At 34.1% G+C, this 18,846-nt stretch overlaps 1 protein-coding gene across 15 annotated transcripts in view; it reads right to left on the reverse strand.

The window, feature by feature from the left end:
• Positions 1 to 2,632: 2,632 nt before the first annotated feature.
• Positions 2,633 to 18,846, reverse strand: part of LOC109543185 (heterogeneous nuclear ribonucleoprotein Q-like) — a 60,672-nt gene continuing 44,458 nt past the window's right edge. For 4 of the 15 annotated variants that reach the window (XM_048668601.1, XM_048668596.1, XM_048668603.1 and 1 more), the window contains 9 exons: positions 17,646 to 17,779; positions 17,322 to 17,543; positions 16,997 to 17,142; positions 16,822 to 16,833; positions 15,912 to 16,009; positions 12,414 to 12,601; positions 9,055 to 9,114; positions 7,655 to 7,820; positions 2,633 to 4,461 (listed from right to left, as the gene is read on the reverse strand). In XM_048668601.1, coding sequence (XP_048524558.1) covers positions 4,301 to 4,461; positions 7,655 to 7,820; positions 9,055 to 9,114; positions 12,414 to 12,601; positions 15,912 to 16,009; positions 16,822 to 16,833; positions 16,997 to 17,142; positions 17,322 to 17,543; positions 17,646 to 17,779 — 1,187 coding nt within the window. In that variant the 3' untranslated portion in view covers positions 2,633 to 4,300. Of the gene's footprint in view, positions 4,462 to 5,780; positions 5,887 to 7,654; positions 7,821 to 9,054; positions 9,115 to 12,413; positions 12,602 to 15,911; positions 16,010 to 16,821; positions 16,834 to 16,996; positions 17,143 to 17,321; positions 17,544 to 17,645; positions 17,780 to 18,385; positions 18,522 to 18,846 lie in introns of those variants that run through there. The other 11 variants (XM_048668597.1, XM_048668600.1, XM_048668598.1 and 8 more) reach the window with 11 other exon arrangements.

Consider the following 18,846-nt stretch of genomic DNA (forward strand, 5'->3'; position numbering starts at 1 on the left):
AGAATGTTTTAAAGTATTGCAATTGTGATGTATTTTAATGTGTGATATGATGAGGCTGTTGACGAACTGTGGTTGTTTTTTAAATTAATGAAATTTTTTATAACTATCTGTTATTTTAGAAAAACTGATGATGGTGGAAAAATACACCGAAACGTATTTTAATTGATAAATAGGGACAATAAATGACTGAAACCCAGGAATTAATTTTGATTTGGAATTGATCTTAATGTTTTCATTTCGGTTGTTGTAAGTATTATTTTGGCTTCTGCTGATTCAGCTCTCGTTTCTATTGAATATGTTAGTATTGACCTTACACATGACTTATGTACCCCTATTTTGCCGTCCAGCCTCACATCTCTATCCCTCCAGCTAACACCCCTTGAACATCCTGGTACCTAAGCTGCTTTATTAGCCTGCTTTCGTAGACTTTCTTTTAGATCTCCGCAGATGGATATTTCTATTCCCAGATATTCGAACTTGGAAACTTCTTCGATTGCTTCTTCGTTAATTACGATTTTGCATCGTCTGGGATCCCTTGCTACTACGAGCGATTTGGTCTTAGATGTTGATATCTGCATATTGTAAATTTATGTCGTTGTTTTAAAGGTATGCACCAAGCACCATAGGTTATTTTCAGTATCCGAGATCAGAATTGCGTGGCCCACATACCAAAGAATTTTTATCTCTTTTCTCCCTAGCCCTTATCTGCGTCCTATCTGTTTTTTTTTCGATAGTTTTGTATTAATAAATTGAATAATAGTGGACATAAAACACTACCAAACATTAGAAAATTATTGTGCAACAGCATGCGTTACCAGAGATTAGTAGTCTCTGGCGTTACACACTTTGTTTTACAATTTGTGAGCCCTTTACAGCCCTTTACAACTAGTAATTTAGTCCAGTCCACCAATGTATCAAGAATCGCTTTAAAAAATGTCAAGAACAGATATTTGTTTGTAAATAGTCTATGATAATAAGCACAGTTCCATCCCGTCTCTACTCTATGAGCATTCATAAGATGCTTCACGTTTCAACAGCTAGAATAAGATGTGATAGGAAAATACAGAAAACATTTTTATGATTGCAACCCGTAGTTTCGAAAATACCGCGTGTCGAATCTACGAAAGTATTTTGATTAAATAAAAATTAATAGTTAATAACTTTTTAATAACAAACTACACTGCTAACAAAAAATTAATATTTTATCAAATAACTGAAAAAGGGGGTAGATATGTTGAACGCACAAGAGACAAGAAGGTTTCTCTAAGTGGGTTAAAAAAAAAGCTGCTAAAATTCTGTGGCGCACCTTAAAAAATATGTACCTCTCTGTACAATCGCAAAACGAGCCTGCCTTCCAAATGTGAAAAAATACTCAAAAAATACAAGACTTGAACCGGAAAACCAAAATAATCACTATAATTTCAACACCCTGTATCTCGGAAACCAAGAGTTTATCGGCATATGACTACATAAAATTATCTATTTATTTATTCTTTTCCGATTAACAAGAATTTCGTTTATCTCAAAAAGCTTAAAATATACAGTGAAAAATTTAATCGCTGAAGAAATTGGCCGTTTAATGATGGTCAATTACGCCAGCATGGCTTATCAGAAAGTTCATAATTTTGCAAACACAGTGACGAAATTTGGTATTCGTTTTGCGCTATTTTTCAACAAATCTGTAACTTAGAAACTTACAAATTGGCTTCGGTATAGTCCGTTAGAAGACTGATAGGGAAGTAATAAGATGCAAACATCACTTAGGATCAATTTTCGCAGATATTTGCAGAATTAGAGAAACGTTTACCCTCACAACTAGGTCTGAACGTAATAAACACAAAAAATAAATTAAACTTACTATTTTTGAGACATTTCATCGGCCTAATTTTTCGGTAATATGTTACAGTAAAATGTCGATAAACGGTCTAAATGTATTTGCGAAAAAGTAATAGAGCGTTAAAATAATAAGTTATGTGATAAATTAAATGACACTTAACACTAGTTAAAAATCAGATATCAGATATATATGAGTTAAATTACATATACAGCGCATCCTAAAATATCATCTTTATAATACATCGAGCGCTGTGTTTAGTATATCTTCCTGCGGCATTGATCACTGAAGAAGCAGGCGCTTTAACTTCTTTTTTCCATGTTTAACTGAAGATAAGTTGCACAAAAAGAAATCATTAAGAAACCTTGCGTTATTTTTTGTCGTAAGTACCCATTAGCTTCGGTACAATAATGCTAGTTTTTACACTCATTTCTCAAATGTTTTTATATATATTAAATCTGCAGCTGAAAAAAGTACGCTCTTTCACCTATTTGCGAGGCACTGGAGACTAAAAACATTTTTAATACATTTATTTATAACTAAGAATGTAGTCACTTGCAGCCACATAACGAAATTAATTGTCTTTTCATATTAAAATAATAATAAAATAACTTTCGAAATCAATTTGTGCAGAATTTCCGCATCTTCGATACAAAACGGAATTTTGAAAAATCAAAGAAGGATCTATTTCAGAATAGTTCAAAAATGAACTCCTTGAATCTCTATGGTAAGTTTAATAATAATACGCACAGTACATAATTTTTCCAGGAGTGTTTACGAAAGGTAATAAAACTAAAATTGAAATTGTAATACACATACAACTGTTTATTGAGACATATTAAACCATCAGTCATCTTGTTAAAATTATTGATACAAGTTGAATAACAATGCAGTGCACCGTTGAATCTGACTAATATTACCAAGAAACTACACATACAGGGCAGCACACGATACGATCGCCCATGTCTTTCTCACAGTGGTATGGTTTTGTGATTGTAGTAAATTGCAAAAAAAGTGTAACTATGTCATATCCTGTATCAGGCAAAAATAGTAAATATTAGCTACGTCACACTAAAACAAAAAATTATTAATTAGAATTAAATATGAAAGTTTACCGCTAACACAGGTGTCTGTGAATATCAGGCGAAAAGTAATAAAAGCAATAATATACGGACAATACAAACCAAAGTAAACATGATTAAAATATACTAGAATTGCAATTACTGAAGGTTTTAGCTGTTCTATCTGAAATTCCGGGCCACGTCTGGATTTATCTAAGCATTTACGGAAGGGGGTATCCGAAATATTTGCGGATTTTGTGGTTGAAATGTGGGGAGAAACAGAAGTACATGTCAGGACATCTTAGAATTACTGCTAAAATACGATCATCACAATGCAAAAATGCATCACCAAGATAAAATATATAAAATTATATCATACACAATAAAAAAAACACTCGTACTATCTTGAAAATACAGTGTCTTCAACCCACTATAATTTAAATAATTTGTTAGAGCCGTTCACTGTTAAATTATGTAGATATTTAAATCAGTTTCTAAATAATTACACAAATTTCGCAATGATTACTCTAATTGTTATGATAATAAAATGATAATTTTTTATCATGATATTGAAATGAAATTGAGTAAATACAAAATGTAAATATACTATGCATAAATTAACAGTGTCTATTCGATTCTCTTACACAGCAATGTTTAATTTACGAGACAAATTATAAATATTTTTGAACATATTGAAGCACACTGAGTAGTGGCATTGAATTTCTTGATGGAGTTCGAATATGGCAAATCAAGTAATAAAAACAAGTGCCAAGAACAACTTGGACCATAACGCTATGCCCATGAGAGCGCTTAAATACACAAAAGAAAACATAAATCAACTCATACAATTTAATAGTACGTAATTAACCATAGTATATAACAAATTTAGAACCGCAAAATAACAAATTTCTGAAAACACAATTCGAAATGCAGATAAGGCAATTTTCGCAAGAAATTAATACAATTGTTATTAGTAATAGCAGTTTGGGGACACCGCGACTTGGCCTGGTATCGGAGACATAAAACGGTATGGGCGAACATTTGACACGCTGTGAAGTCTTGAGTTAACATTTTGATTGTAAATTGAATAAAAACTAGTAATTAGCAACAACATAGTCGACATGGCATTTGGAAAAACATTTCAAAAATAATCAATTAGTGTGTTTTTAAAATTATCCCTATAAAATTTGATGTCGACTGATCGAGAGAGAGACATATTTGGATACAGTTTTGGTAAACTGTTGATTCAAAATATCTGAAGTGTTTCCTGTGACTGAACTGACCGAACAAATATCTTGCCTTCTCGTGCCAATAATATTCGCCCAATCTGTAGCTGAACGGCGCCCAGCCACTCGCATTCATACTTGCTCTCACTCAACAGCCACATGCACGCGCCGTGCACCGTTTAGCTCCATGCTCCGTACGAGTCTTGGTACCATTGATCGCCGTTTAGGGGCTGTTGTGCCAAAGGCTGGCCGCCCCAACCCCCTTGCCCACCGCCGCTCTGGAAGCGTCGCTTTGTCTCCCCTTGATTTTGGTGACCCCCATCAAACTTCCGTTTACCTGCTGAAATAATTAACAAAATTATTAAGACATATTTTCACTTATATGCATATTTGGAAACAGCAACATGACTTGTGCATATAGAGAGTGCTAGTTTTTTTCGCATTATTTTAAAGTTCTCTGCTCAGATCAGTGCTAATTTTGCAGGTTGTACAAGTGCTGTACGAGTTCTACTGGTGCGTCCAGATCTAACAGACAGGCATCGCTTCTGTTGGTGTTTTGACGAAATATTAAAGAAACTTGCCATAAAAAAGGCCGTTCCTCCATAACAATAATTAATAAAGTAGAAAAACCGCCACTCTGTATACATCACAATTCATAGGAATCACAACCAATAAATCATTTGAGATTCACAATGAATAACACTGACATTTTAAGTTCACTATTATTCAAATAGTTGACACTTTAATGATCTCCTTTTCAATTTCTACTGGCCTGTATATTTGTTGCTAGCTCAAAGCTCAATTTAAATGTTTTGTTATTGATCATGGAATGTCCCATTTGTGCTATCGGTCGTTTTTTGTTGTAACTAGTCTTGAACATTAGCTCTCAACTTGGTCGGTTTTTAGTAATTTTTTTAGATCTGCGAGTTGTGAAAGTTATATATAAAAATTATTTAAATAAATAGTTAAAAGGTGCCCTTGTCCCCGTTGGATATTCAATTTTTTGTGGTAATTTTCCGATTAATTTACAATTGAAAAAACGAAAGTCTTAGACGTTCATACAGGTTGAGCCTTATAAAATCTTGCCCGTTCTATAGCCCAACCAAATTAACTCAAATATGACTAATAGGCATTTTATATTGCACCTCCTGTATACCACATATTTCAGAGACAACGTCTTACAACGCTGAAAGTTGAATTGCACATGAACAATCTCATACGGGTCCTTTTATATTGAACAATTGGGTCATAGTAAAAGTCAAAGTAAGTGATACTTTAAAAGACACGACCTGTATAAAAAAATTAAAAACGCATGTCGATAAAATATAATAATCAAACGCATCTTATATTGAATGAAACATATTTTTAAAGGATAATCCAATTTTTCATGTTAAAGCATGCTTGTCGAAATCAACTAAATATTCGCATATTAGTATAGAGTTTTTTAAATAAAATCTTGCGTTGAACACAGTAGATAATCCAATAATACTTTGAACATGGTGTTTATATATAAACGAATTGCAAGCGTAAATATTTATGAACCTAAAATGCCATTGTTCATTCAGTCCAGTATGACTGGTGGTTTATCAAAAAAGCAGATAGATTTGTTTGGTTGTGAAACCATATTTGCATGGTTTTTTTAAATAATGGGAAACATACATGCTGCATTCCAACAAAAAAATCACTTCTGTGGGGAAAAAACAGCTAAACTGAACAAGGAGTAGGGACTGGGATGGAATGATCTAACCAACCGACATACAAGCCACTGGAAAAGGATAAAGGGATTACGTTAATAGCAATAAAGGTAACATACAATAATCTGGATCAGTTCTAACACTACGAACCTAATTGCTTCATTTTAATTAAATCGATCTATTTCTAAAGGCGTAGATTTTAATATGACCTATGATTATGATTTATCATTTCCGAATGTTGCATTATTGAGTTTTTTCTGTAAATCCATTTGTCTGTGCACCACTAAACTTGCAACGTTGGAAAAAATTTCAAAACGCTTTTAGGTCGTTTAGTGCAGATCAAAAGGTGTTCCGAACTTTTTACGATTGCCAAAAAGCGAATCAATAATGCTGCTACATATATACAGCGTAGATAAAAAAAAGTTTTGGAGATCTGAAGTAGTCCTATAAATAGTACCTGGAGGGTTGCTCCAGAAGTCCGACAAACGTCTACTTTACATTTAAATTATTATATTCTTATCTTTCTTGGGTCTCAGTCAAAGTTTTTGCGAAACATAAAGTTAACATGTAAAAAATAATTTTTATATGTGAGACGCTTGAAATGAATGAGTGACACATTTAAATCAAATTTTCAGTTTGTTGCTAAGTTCCTGAGCATGGTGTTTGGTCATGACAAAACAGGATAACTGGATAATTGATATAGAATCAATTATCCAGGAGCATGAGATTTGTTTTCGAGACAAATTGTATCTATATTATCAATTATTAGATAGTAAGAAAATTACTAATTGCAGTTTAGAATTGTTCGAACTGTTGATTTGCAACCCTATGGAAATTTCAAAAAACTACCGACTGTTACTTTTTGTACACACTAAACTAACCCAACGGCAAAGGCGGATCCAGGGGGGATCATGGGGGTCATGACCCCCCCTTGCGCTGGGTTTATAATGATATAACGATAATTTTTCTAATTTCATAGACAACAAAAGACTGAATTTGTACTACTTGACCCCCCTTGACTCGAAAGCTCCTGCCCAATGGTTTTATGAGCACACTTGTAAAAATATGTATCAATTATCATGTACACTGTATCAATTGTAATTAATTCAAAAAAAGCCTAATTTGGCCATAAACAAACTTTGACAGCCTCTTAAAAAAAACAATTTCTTTAAGGGGGCTCATGCGCACAAACAAAAATTTTGGCCTTGATGACCTCTACCAGCAAGAGTTTGTAGGTTTATTATTGAACACCATGTATGTAAATCTGCATTAACGAGGAATTAATATGTAAATGTGCGGAACATTGAAATTTTTAAGTAGTTTATTAGAGTTTTATCAAGCGTATATAATAATAAGACAAAACTTTATTTATTAATAAATTAACAAGACAAAAACAATTTTACAAAAGATACCCAAAATTGCTCGCATAAAAAAATTTTGGAACCCTTCCGCACATTCTAAACATTTTTTAATGCGTATCTTCTGTGCATTATCTTGAACTTGCCGTCTCCCCAATTTCTTATACATACATATTTGATATTTAACTATATTTTTAACACCCGTAACGCATAAAGAAAAATTGATAGCACCAAGCTCTGCAACAAAAACCGTATGGTATTTTTAACTCAGAAAAAAAAAATGTTGTTAGTTTTATTTATGCATTATTTTTCAAAATTCTCAGCAATTTTGATATTAATAGTTTCCGAACTACGGTGATCAGGTCGGATGTGATAATTCTACATACACTGAGCGTGGTATTTTACAAGCATTCTTTTTCAATAATAAAATCCAAGATTGATTATTGTTTTCAACTCAAACATTGTAAAACAGTACACATACCTTGTAAACTTGCCCCCTTGCCTCGGGCCACTCCACGAGCGGCCGGGCGCGCCACCCCACGGGGTGCGCCCGCGCCCCGTCCCACTCGGCCCCCCTGTGCCGCCCCACGGCCCGGTGGCCCACCGGCTCCCCGGCCACGTGCCACCGCCCCACGCCCACGGCCAACCTAAACAAAAAATATATATTTAAAACTCACAACGATGTAGATTTAACATTTTTTAGGCCAAAAAAACAATTTTATTCTCCAGTTTTGAGCTCGAACAGTTAATTACATACAAATGCATAGATTGAATAAAAACTGAGTGAATAAATTGTTGTCCTTTGTCAAGCCTACGTTTTACGAGAAATAGTGGGAAAAGTTTTGGAAGCTGTATAACAAATGTCTTTAGCAGGAGTTTCTTTGCCGCATTGGAAGATTTTTTAAACAAATTTTATGCCGTTTCCAACAGATTTCCCATATTTTTTGGACAATATATACAGTTATTCGTTAGTTTCGCAAAATGAGAATTGCAAATAGTCAAGTTTCCACATTATGTAATCGGAATAATGTAAATAGACATCTAAATATCATAGTACACCCATCAAAATTTGCCCAAATAACTTTTAAATAACCATACGACTAAACCGGATGTTTTCTTATTTTTGCACCATTACACTGGTTGGGTGAAAAGGATCAGGAAATGGGTATTAATTCTTAAAGAAGCCAAAAGTTCTTCAAAATTTTAAATCTGTGGCCAGGAAACAATTTATTTTAAATGAAAAGCATTCTTCCAAGTCGAGCAAATTTGAAAACGTAATTACTTATAAAACATGACTTTTTAGTTAAGAAACAACTTGGCCACATTAGTAAATAATAAACGGGAGGTGTGTTGTTGAGTTACCAATACATTAATCTTCACATAGAAAATTACCATTCAAAACGCTTAACAAACTTTACTAGATGCCTCTGTTTAATCTAGATGCAAGGTATCTCTATAGATTACCATCGATATCCAGCAAACTGTAAATTTTGTAGATAGACTTGGTAGTTTATGAGAAGGTTGGAAATCGGGACCAATTGATATATGCTAAGTACTTACTATGAGCAACTTTCAATGCACTTAAATTTTCCATGACTTTATGAATTAAATAACCCCGAAAAAATACTTTGAAGTTTCTAAGATAATTTTGTACTAAGCACAAGAAATTCGTTCAAGAAACATTTCAGATACTTTAAATCTTCAAATCTTGTTTTCTCTGTACGCCCCAACTCTAACATTTGATAAGTTCCTTACTATGTTAAGTAAAAAAATTGCAAACCGTTTTGTACTTACTACATTGATAATAGTTGGTACTTTGCGCAAATCAAAGTTCAAGAAGGATTATTTTATTCTAGGAAAATCAAGGTATAAAGGACAAACCTGAGTAGTGTTTCGTTCAAGAAAATATCCGTCTGCCCGGCAACAAATGTCTTCCATTTCCTAGTAAAATCAATCAAGAATTTAATAGAATTGTCAACGTACGGCTTAACAACGCAAACTCATTTTAACGATGGGTGTAAAAAATATTTGTAAAATCAAATATTAACTAGGACGACTCGACTAGTAGACAAACTAGAGTCGTCCCAACCTAACCTAAGACTAAAATATTTGATAAAAGGGTTATCCAAAAAATTCATAGTTTTTACAAATACAACAAAATAATAAAGAATTATATATGTTTAGCTAGGCAAAAAAATAGAAATACGCCACGATGTGTTGAGGAGCGGTTTCAATCCTCCCATCAACCAAAAATATAAGCAAAGCGAAAGCAATAAGCAAAGCGGGCTAAAAGCAATTAATGAAGCAAAATAGCAACGGAATTAAGGAAAACAAGTAAAAAGCATGGAACTCAAGTAACATGGCCCAACAAATTAACAGACACAATTACGGTCGCATATTAGTCAATAAAGTGTAATTTACTCAGGGTTATTGAAAAACTGCACACTTCAATATCGTGCATACTTGGGTAGTCAATTGTAAAAAAATTATCAAAAAATTGCCAATTAAAGTAAACGAAAAATTAACACAAAATGAAGCTGCACTCTGTCTAGACACTCGCTTGGAAGCAACCTAAAAATTAAACAATATACACATTTGGCTTCAATTCTTGATCTCATTGAAAATTTTGAATAACATTGTATTTGAATGCTTAGAAAACAGCAAATTGAGATCAAAACTTGTAGCTTCAATCGCACATATCACAGTTATGTTAGAATTGGTGTAGGGTTAGTGTAGTTCAGCGTGGCTCCTCCCAGTTTTTGGATAACCCTGCAAATTTATTGCCGCGGCTGTGCTACACCTCAACAAGAGATTGCAGTTTAACTCATTATAAAAACGAGTATAACAACTGCCTTAAGAGCAACATCATATCTGAGCCAGCTCGTGACCTGCTGGCTGGCAGGCTACATTTCTATGCAGAATCTAACTAAGAACTTGATTGGACGCAGGTTTTGCTGCAATTTTGTTATAAATACTTTTCCCGGCCGTCAGCGTTAAATTTTGAGGTTGACTCAGATATGATGGTATTTGAAGGTGGCGGTATTCGACTAAGCTGCGGTGATGTTAGTTAACTTTTAGACAAATTGCATTCACCACTAGTTTCCTCTCATACTCAATTATTCTCAGAAATTATTTCATCAAAATGCACTTTCATCCGACATATGACGAGCGGAAGCACGCTTCAAACTCATGTCCGCAGAATGGTTTCATTAGTTAACTCCACATTACAGCCACGAGTTTTTGTTACGTACTGATACCCACAGCAGCTAGACTAATTAGTAACATAGAATAAGATGCGCACGTTGCGTATGCAGTAAGTTTGATTAGTTCACAATTGCTAGTCGATACACCGCCACAATCAAAAACCGTTTTCTTCTCAGATAATCAATTTCAGCGATTTGCAAAGATTTTTTAGTTAAGCAATAAACTGTTAGTTGACCATCGAAGAAAACATAACATAAAATAGATTTAATAAGCAACTACTAGTTTGGGAGCTTGACAACAAAAGGTAACAAACGGTAATTAGTGCGTTAAGCGAAAATGATAAGAGAACTGAAGCAATGTTAATGGGGATTTAGTTAGCAGTTTTGTTTTAATTGTTCAGCATAGACTACTAAAATGACAAAGTTGCGCAAAGTAGAGAAAACTAAAAATGTATTTTTGTCTCATTCAAAAAGCGAATTTAATTTTATGAAATTAAGTGCTTAGGGTACTTCGCATTACTCGAGACTTTACCTCTCTCAGGAAAGAGCGAATCAGTTCTTTTCATAAACTCTTTTGGTGACATACAGAGTTTTATTTTTACCATATTTTTAAAATAGCCTCAACTAATGAGGATGCCTCAAAGAAAGTTAAAAATTAAACGTCTGATTGATTTTTATTGGAAGACGCTATTTATGACATTAATTGTTATGGATAAAACTGATCGAAGTTTCAATAAAGCTTAATATGGAAAACGTAAACCTTTTTTTCTGGGATAATGTGGGAAAATATGACACTGCAAGACAAAATTTTAAAAATTGTAGGACCGCTTCAGTAAATATTCACTTTGCTAATGTATGACGTAACTACGTTTACTAATTAATACAAATTTAAAAACAGTAATAATTCTAATCACAGAATAATTAAGTAAATCTACGAAAAGACGAATCAATTAATTATTCTAAACATTTCTCTTCCTTATCCATGCATAAAAGATTTGCTTTCCTTTTGAAGACTATAATTTTGATGTTTAGGGCGGCCAGCTTACCGGCTTTTCGTTTCAAAACCAATCGCAATTATCTGTCTGTTTTATTTTATAATTTTTTTTGGAAAATTATTTTATTTACGATGAAAAACGTATAGAGTGTACCATTTAAAATAAGAGAAAACATTTTAAACAAACTTTGAAAATTTATATTGAAGTTAAAAATTGCATTAAGCAGTAAGCGTACCTTTGAAAAACCGTGAATAATTACTATAGCGGCCCGACAGGTTTTTTTAAGTTTGCACTACAGTTTCACTTTTTTTATTATATCATATTTAAAGTTTTTTAGGTTGAATTTACTAATGGAATTATAAATAGGTATACCTTTTTAGGAAACATCCTGTATAGTTGAAACTCATTTTGAAACGCGATCCAATTAAAGCTTTTTCGACAAATAAAGCCTTTAAAAATCCTTCTAAAGCGCCACCCTTTAGAAACTTTAAAAGGCAGAGTATTAGATACTCTTAGGGGATTAAACCATCAGACGGTTACTCATATAAATCCCTTAGTTAATCAAAAATGACTGAGTAACTAAACAATTTAAAATTTCGATTTACATTTAGTAGAATTACGTCAAAGCCTCAAACTAGACAGCGGGGTTAATTGCAAATACGAATTTTCGAGCGTAACAAAGTAAGAAATGAATAAAGTAGATTTTAAGCAGAAGTTTTGTCAAGTAACACACCAATCCACTTAAGTAATTCCATGCAACTTAGAGTCCTTTGCAAATCGCTTACTGATTGGTCGTGGGTAATATAAAAAAAAACGAGTGCCTCATCAAAACCATAAAGCACATTGATGGTGAGAGCTCATGTGAAGAATTTCCAATATTTTCCATTGCGGAAAACATGCAGGAAATCCAATTGGCATGAGCTTGCAAAGGCAAAAAAGGCAAGCGATCATTTGAAAATATGGATTTAAACATTTTTTGATGGGGCATGATCGTTTTGACTATAGCCTAACCAAAGTAAATTGGACCAAACTGGGCACCCACCGGCTGAGCGGGCGGTCGGCCTTGGGTGCCGCGACCACGCCCTTGCGACGCAGCAGTCGCTGATGTTGTTGACGCGGGCTGCTGGTAATCGTAATATGAATAATCTTCGTATCGGTAATAGTCATCGTAATAAGGATCGCTGTATCCGCCTCGGTAATCCGCATAACCGTAATAGTCATAATCGTAATCTACAAAAGAGATAAGTTGCTACTGGCCAGTATTACATCATAGAAACGAACGATACCTCAAACAATGGTAACACTAATTTTATTGCAATCAAATCAGTAGGGTTAGTAAAAGTTAATGATGTAATACCATAAGTAGCTATAACGCCCACTTAGCCAACTGAACAATTTCAATCAAAATTTTGGGAAAATCATGTCTTTCGTCGGGCCTAATCTGCCAATCTAATTAAAATCTTCTCAAGTAATACTGTGAGCATGCCGGGAAAAGTCATTCGAAACCTTGTCTTGATAACGACACATGTAAATCTACTAATTAATCTAGAGCTGATGTGATTTTACTCTACAAAACCATCTAAATTCTAAATACCAAATTGACCAGGTTTTATTTTGTGGACGCGTTTATCTGCCTGCTGAATTAGCCTTAGGAGTAACAACTCCAAATTCCAAAATAAAGCAGGAAACAAAAAAGGAAAAGATAAAACAAATTGTAGTAAAATGTTACTCTTAAGTTGTCAAATCATTTGTTGATAAACGGTCCTTCCCTGCACCACAGCTTTGTACGTAGGGGAACGTGGATGGGAGCAAGAAGGTATAACAGTGACTTACCTGTGCAAATCCAATACAGCAAGCTCATCAATATTAAAATCGAGACGACGAGATAATGTTAAATCTATCACATAATGTACAGGATGTATTGGAAAAGGATATTAAATACATTAAGACGCATGCAATGTTAAAACAGTCGATGGCCGCGTGCAGTATGCTCAATACTTTGCCCTTTTGCCTCTTGCGGTGCCCCGGCTGGAATCTGATTAATTTCATGTGAATTCAAACACAATTATATCGTGCTGGTTTCTTGTCAAAAAGCCAAGCTTCGTGCATTCCATCCAGGAGATTCAGTAAATGTATCTTCAAATTCGCCACTAGATCCCAACGAAATTATTTGTGGGTCGATTTTAGATCACACACACGTGTTCCGTACATAACCCAATGTCCCACGTATCTTGGCTCCCTTTACTCTGAGAACATTTGTGCAAATTTTGCCCCTAATGCAGTAACAGTTTTTGCAAGCATTCGACCCTTTGTCGATGCCTTTTATCAAAAGGCTTCAAAGACCAGGGTTGTTTCCCACAGACACAAAACAGGTTCTTTATTCTTCGATTTTTTGATTCACGGTAATTTGTTATCTGCTCCTAACCCGTTCTCTTTCCAATGACATCTTTTTTACAAAAGACACACGGCGACAGCGATATCTAATTGAGAATATAACTGAAAACATTTCACTGCATTCAACTCATAAGAACTTGAATCAAGCCCGACAATGAATGCCTTTCAATTCCAAATGAATACAGTTTTGAGTCAAAATTATTAAGTCGCAAAACTTTATTTTAAATATTGCAAATTAGTTTCTTTAGAATTTACAATGATAAAGGAAAAGATGACAGCTACTCAAACGGTTTTCATATGTGAAAAATGGTCATAGTAGACCATTTTTCACAAAATGGTCTACTATGACAATTTTGCACAGATTCTTTGTTTTCAAACATTTTTATGAATTTAGAATTTAAAGATACATTTAATACTCTCACTGGACGAAATGTAACGATTAAAGGCATGTTAATTAGTCGCAAGATTCATCCTAAACGATTAAAATGGACCCCAGGAGCAGGGTGAGCCATTGAATTGAGAGCGCAGTTTCGATTTATAAAAAATTTGAAGTTAAATAAATATTCTGATAATCTGTTTAAAAAATACAGAAGTTACGGGCCAAAAAACTGATAAATTGCTTCAAAATTCATTTTTGGGGATTTTTGACGGAAAAATCTGAACGGGGAGAGCGCTAAATGTAACTTGAATAATTTAAGATACCTTAATCGCACCCTCTTAGTGCTTAACTAAACATCGCAACTTGTTTATGTCATTCAAAAAATGCAAATATTAATTAGAAGTAGAAGGTTTGAACCCATAGAATTTTACTGTTACCATAATCTTCGACTGTTCTGTATAGAAGAAAGTAGTAGAGCACGTCCTGTGTCGTCTACACATAATCGAACCTAATATACAGGGCGTCCCCAGTATAAAACAGAACGCAAATACTTGGATGTGGCTTCTTATTGCACCTTCAAAATGTCATACAGCAAAAATAAATAGTTTAATTATTTTACTTATAAATAATTTACTTATATTCTGTGGCACACTTGATATACAGGGTGATTCCAAATTAGCTGCATTGCTCTGGATAGATCATAAAAGACTATTGAGAAAGAACTAAATGTTAACTTAGGCAACAACATTCTTTAGTGCATGAATTAGGGAAATATTGCTGCACGTCACGCTTTTCAGTTCAAATTTAAATGCTAAATACAAACTGCAACTTTGCCAAGTGAATGTTGATACGTATTTTTCTCAAAAAATATTTAACTGATTTTCGCTCTTATTTTTTATGAAAAATGTACAAAAACATACTTTTTGAATTACATTTTTCGAACGTTCCAAGTTCGCAGTTTTTCTATTGGAATGTTTACATATAGTCTGCCAATTTAACATAATGATATTTTAAAATAACGCTCAATGATAAAGCGGGTATTGGACTTTCACTTGTTAATATCTTGGCACTGAAACCACATTTGAGTCACCCTGTATATGTATACATGATAAACCACAGATTCCTTCTTTTGTTAAAAAATGTTAAACAGGAGCAAAAACTGCCTGTGATATTTCCAAATATGATTTTTACGTACAAATTTCGTTCAGATATGACTGCAAGGTAATTAAGTTTAAATGGCTCTTACGTATACTTTGGACACCCTGTACGCATTAAAACGAGTGTTAAAATTGTTAAATAAATTAAGCTCACCCTGCAAAAGCGATAAACTATTATTGTGATAAGTTCCATTTATTTTGCACAAGAGAAGTAAACGTTAGACACAAATGAAAACAGGAATAATCGTCCATAGTCTGCTTGATGTTTCTGTTGTTTAGAAAAAATTATACAAAAATTATTCAACTTTCGTTTCCAACTCGAAAAATTAATTGTTTTGTAATCATGTAAGGCAATCGTAAAGTAAACTAATAACTAACTACCTGAAATAATACCCAAATTTTTTAAATTTATTAAAAAGTTATCACTCTAGTGAAATATCTGGTTATTCACTCATAAATTGATAATATTTTGATACTAACAACCGAAATATTGATAAACATCAAACAGACTAAACACAACAAATCGCTCGATCGGTTAAGGGGCGCGCTATCATTATTAAAAGTATCATCAATGTGTGATTGCCTGTCGAGGATCCAGGATTGTACTTACCGTAATCACCGCGACCCATGGGGCCTCTCATTCCAGGCCCTGTACGGGGTCCACCAGACCCGGGGGGTCCACGAAGAGGCATAGCCCCCGGCATCATCCTGAAAAAGAAGTAAATCAAATGTTAGACACCAACCTAAGAAGAAACCAACCTAAATTACGGAATGCCTTTACAATCAAGTTGATAGGAATATCTCGTGTTTAATACTCATAATTCGAATTATTTAATATAATTAAATTCAGCCACTGTTAACAATGTTTTACGTTGTGTGCCACAACTTTTTTTCAACATCAATTTTATTAGAAACTTTTAAACAAATTTGCTTCACATCAACATATAATCGGTTAATTTCATACGAATACCCATAGGAATTTCAGTCTACGTTTAAGTGAAATCTGCCTATCGAGGAGTTCGCGAAGATGCAAAAACATCTTTTTTTTTTTCAGTCAATTGAAAGTTTTTCGTGTGCAATTGGTATCTGTTTTTAAATCGTGATGTATAACTAAATCTAGTTATTTAGCTGTTATTATGAATTCGATTCTTTCTATAGTCTAATAATTCGATTATTCCCCGCATTAGATGACAACTGACTTTAACGACATATTTAGTTTGTGTTAGTATAAAAAGTCCCAGAGTATAGGATCTAAATTGCCCATTAACACCTCAAAACATGAAATATTGTACTTGAACTTGAAAACAACAGAATTTGTAATTAGACAAACTGATCTAAAACTGTTAAATAATGGTTTTACTGCTGAAATCTAACGGAAACCTTCCTACAGACTATTCAGAAACACCCTGTATATCTACTTTTTAACTTCAATTCTTATTTGACTACAATCTACAACATGTAAGAATGAATACGAACACATTAAAACATCCCGTACGACAATAATACACAAACATACTTACCGATCCTGCACACTGCAAACAAAGCAAAAATATATTACTTACTAAAATATAGTACAGAGAAAAGTAAGTGAAATTGCAAATCAAATTTAGTTTAGTTTAAATTCTGCTTATTCATTGTAAAAACAGATTGGCTCGAAAAATGTTCAAGGTAATTTAAAATTCAAGTGTTACTTACCCTCCTCTAACTTGCATCATTTGCATCATGCGCCTTTCGCGAGCCCTCAATATTTCTTCCTTTTTCTTTTTATCGGACGGAGGTTTAGCTAATGACACTTCTATATTTGAACCTCCCATTTCTCTTCCGTCTAATTCGTCCATTGCCTGTAACAATTACAATAAATAGAACAATTGCTGTAGTGGTACAAATACTGAAAAGCAACAACATTTTACGAGTCTTGTAATGTGGAGAAATTACAATTTGTTGTACGGAACCAAAACAGAATTTTGAGCCCAATATCTTTATTGTACAAAATGATTAAAATTATCTTACGAACACTTACCTTAATTGCGTTATCCCTGTCCTCAAAATGAATGAAAGCATAGTCCTTAATTTTCTTTACTCTTTCGACTTTGCCAAATGCTTCGAATGAATCTTTCAGCTTTTCCTCGGTGATGTCTTGAGTTAAATTCCTTACGTAGAGCACTTTCACCTTCGACATTGTCTGTTCATCTGGTTCCTCCTGTGGATCAGCCCAGTCCACAATGATGTCGCATCCCCAAACCTAGGAAACACGAAAACGATACGATTAAACATTAACATAACACTTGATGCCCTAGGAATCAAATTGGCAATGTGAACTGTTGTTGATTGTAAAATAATATACCTTTATTCTGCCAGTTCCAAGTCGTCGTTTGGCCAGTGACGCGGCCTTATGTGATTCGTATTCTAGGAAGCAAAACCCTCGGTTTTTCTTTTTATCGTCAGGAGAACTGTAGATTATCACTTCAATGAGACCAGCTGTGTAAATGTGAGTCAATTAGTGGGATGTAAATTAGCGATATACTTAAAAAAGCATCATCTTTCAAATATCGGAAATCAAATTTGGAATTTGGAAAATAGGAAAAGGCTCGAAAATCCGGAAGGCTACTTCAAGTTCACGGTTATTGGGTAGTTACACCAGCTAAGCGAATTCAAAGTAGCCCCCTTCACTTTATAGCTTTTCCTAAATAGGCAGCCCTGCCCTACCCAATGCTCACAGGCTTGTGACTAACACATTCCAGAAAATATGGACAAACATGTGTTGCAGTCGGACTTGCAAGGCATCATACCAACAAAAGACAACTACTGGCATTAGTAAGGTTCTTGTGTGAAATGAATATGAATTGTCTATAATCCGTATAGATTAGCTTTCTTCTGCTTTAACATGTGGCGATCAAAGAATAAGTCGATCTATAGACCACAGTTTTGTTTGCAACGTTGGCATTTATAATCTTCTTGCATCAAATCTTGTCAGTATAATGTTAATGTTTGCTTCTTCTTGAAAACATGTAAAGTTCAGCCTAATCTCACAAGGCCATCAATGACTAGCCAATTAGTTGTTGGGGTTATGCAGGCTCAACTTACGTGCATGCTTTGAAAATTCTTCCAAGAGATCCTCGCGATCCCGGTTTTTTGGTATATAGCCCACAAACAACCGATGATTGTTATAGGATATGGTCACGCCAATCTTTTTCCCTTTCCGTATCTCATAATCATTCAGCTGCAAGAACAGTGGAAGGGTAGCCATATTTGTGCCTTGGGCAATGGGGCTGGGGGCTTAGAAATAGGACTGACTGGATCGGAATGGGGGTAGAGCATTGGAGACAAGAGAGACAGAAATACAGAGCCCGGCAAACGTACGCCGATTTTATTTTGTTAAACGATGATTTTTGAACTGGAGCCAGACCAGTAACGGTGTTTTATGATAAAAATAATTATAAAATATACTTTATTTATCCGAAGCAAGCAATTAAATAAACGCCATAAGTTTATTATAGAACATATAACACCGTAACATCGGCTCCATTGCAATTTAGAAGTTAATT

Source organism: Dendroctonus ponderosae, unplaced genomic scaffold (assembly GCF_020466585.1).
Source record: "Dendroctonus ponderosae isolate FM_Combo_2020 unplaced genomic scaffold, Dpon_F_20191213v2 Dpon_F_20191213_7, whole genome shotgun sequence".
Taxonomy (NCBI): Eukaryota; Metazoa; Arthropoda; class Insecta; order Coleoptera; family Curculionidae; genus Dendroctonus; species Dendroctonus ponderosae.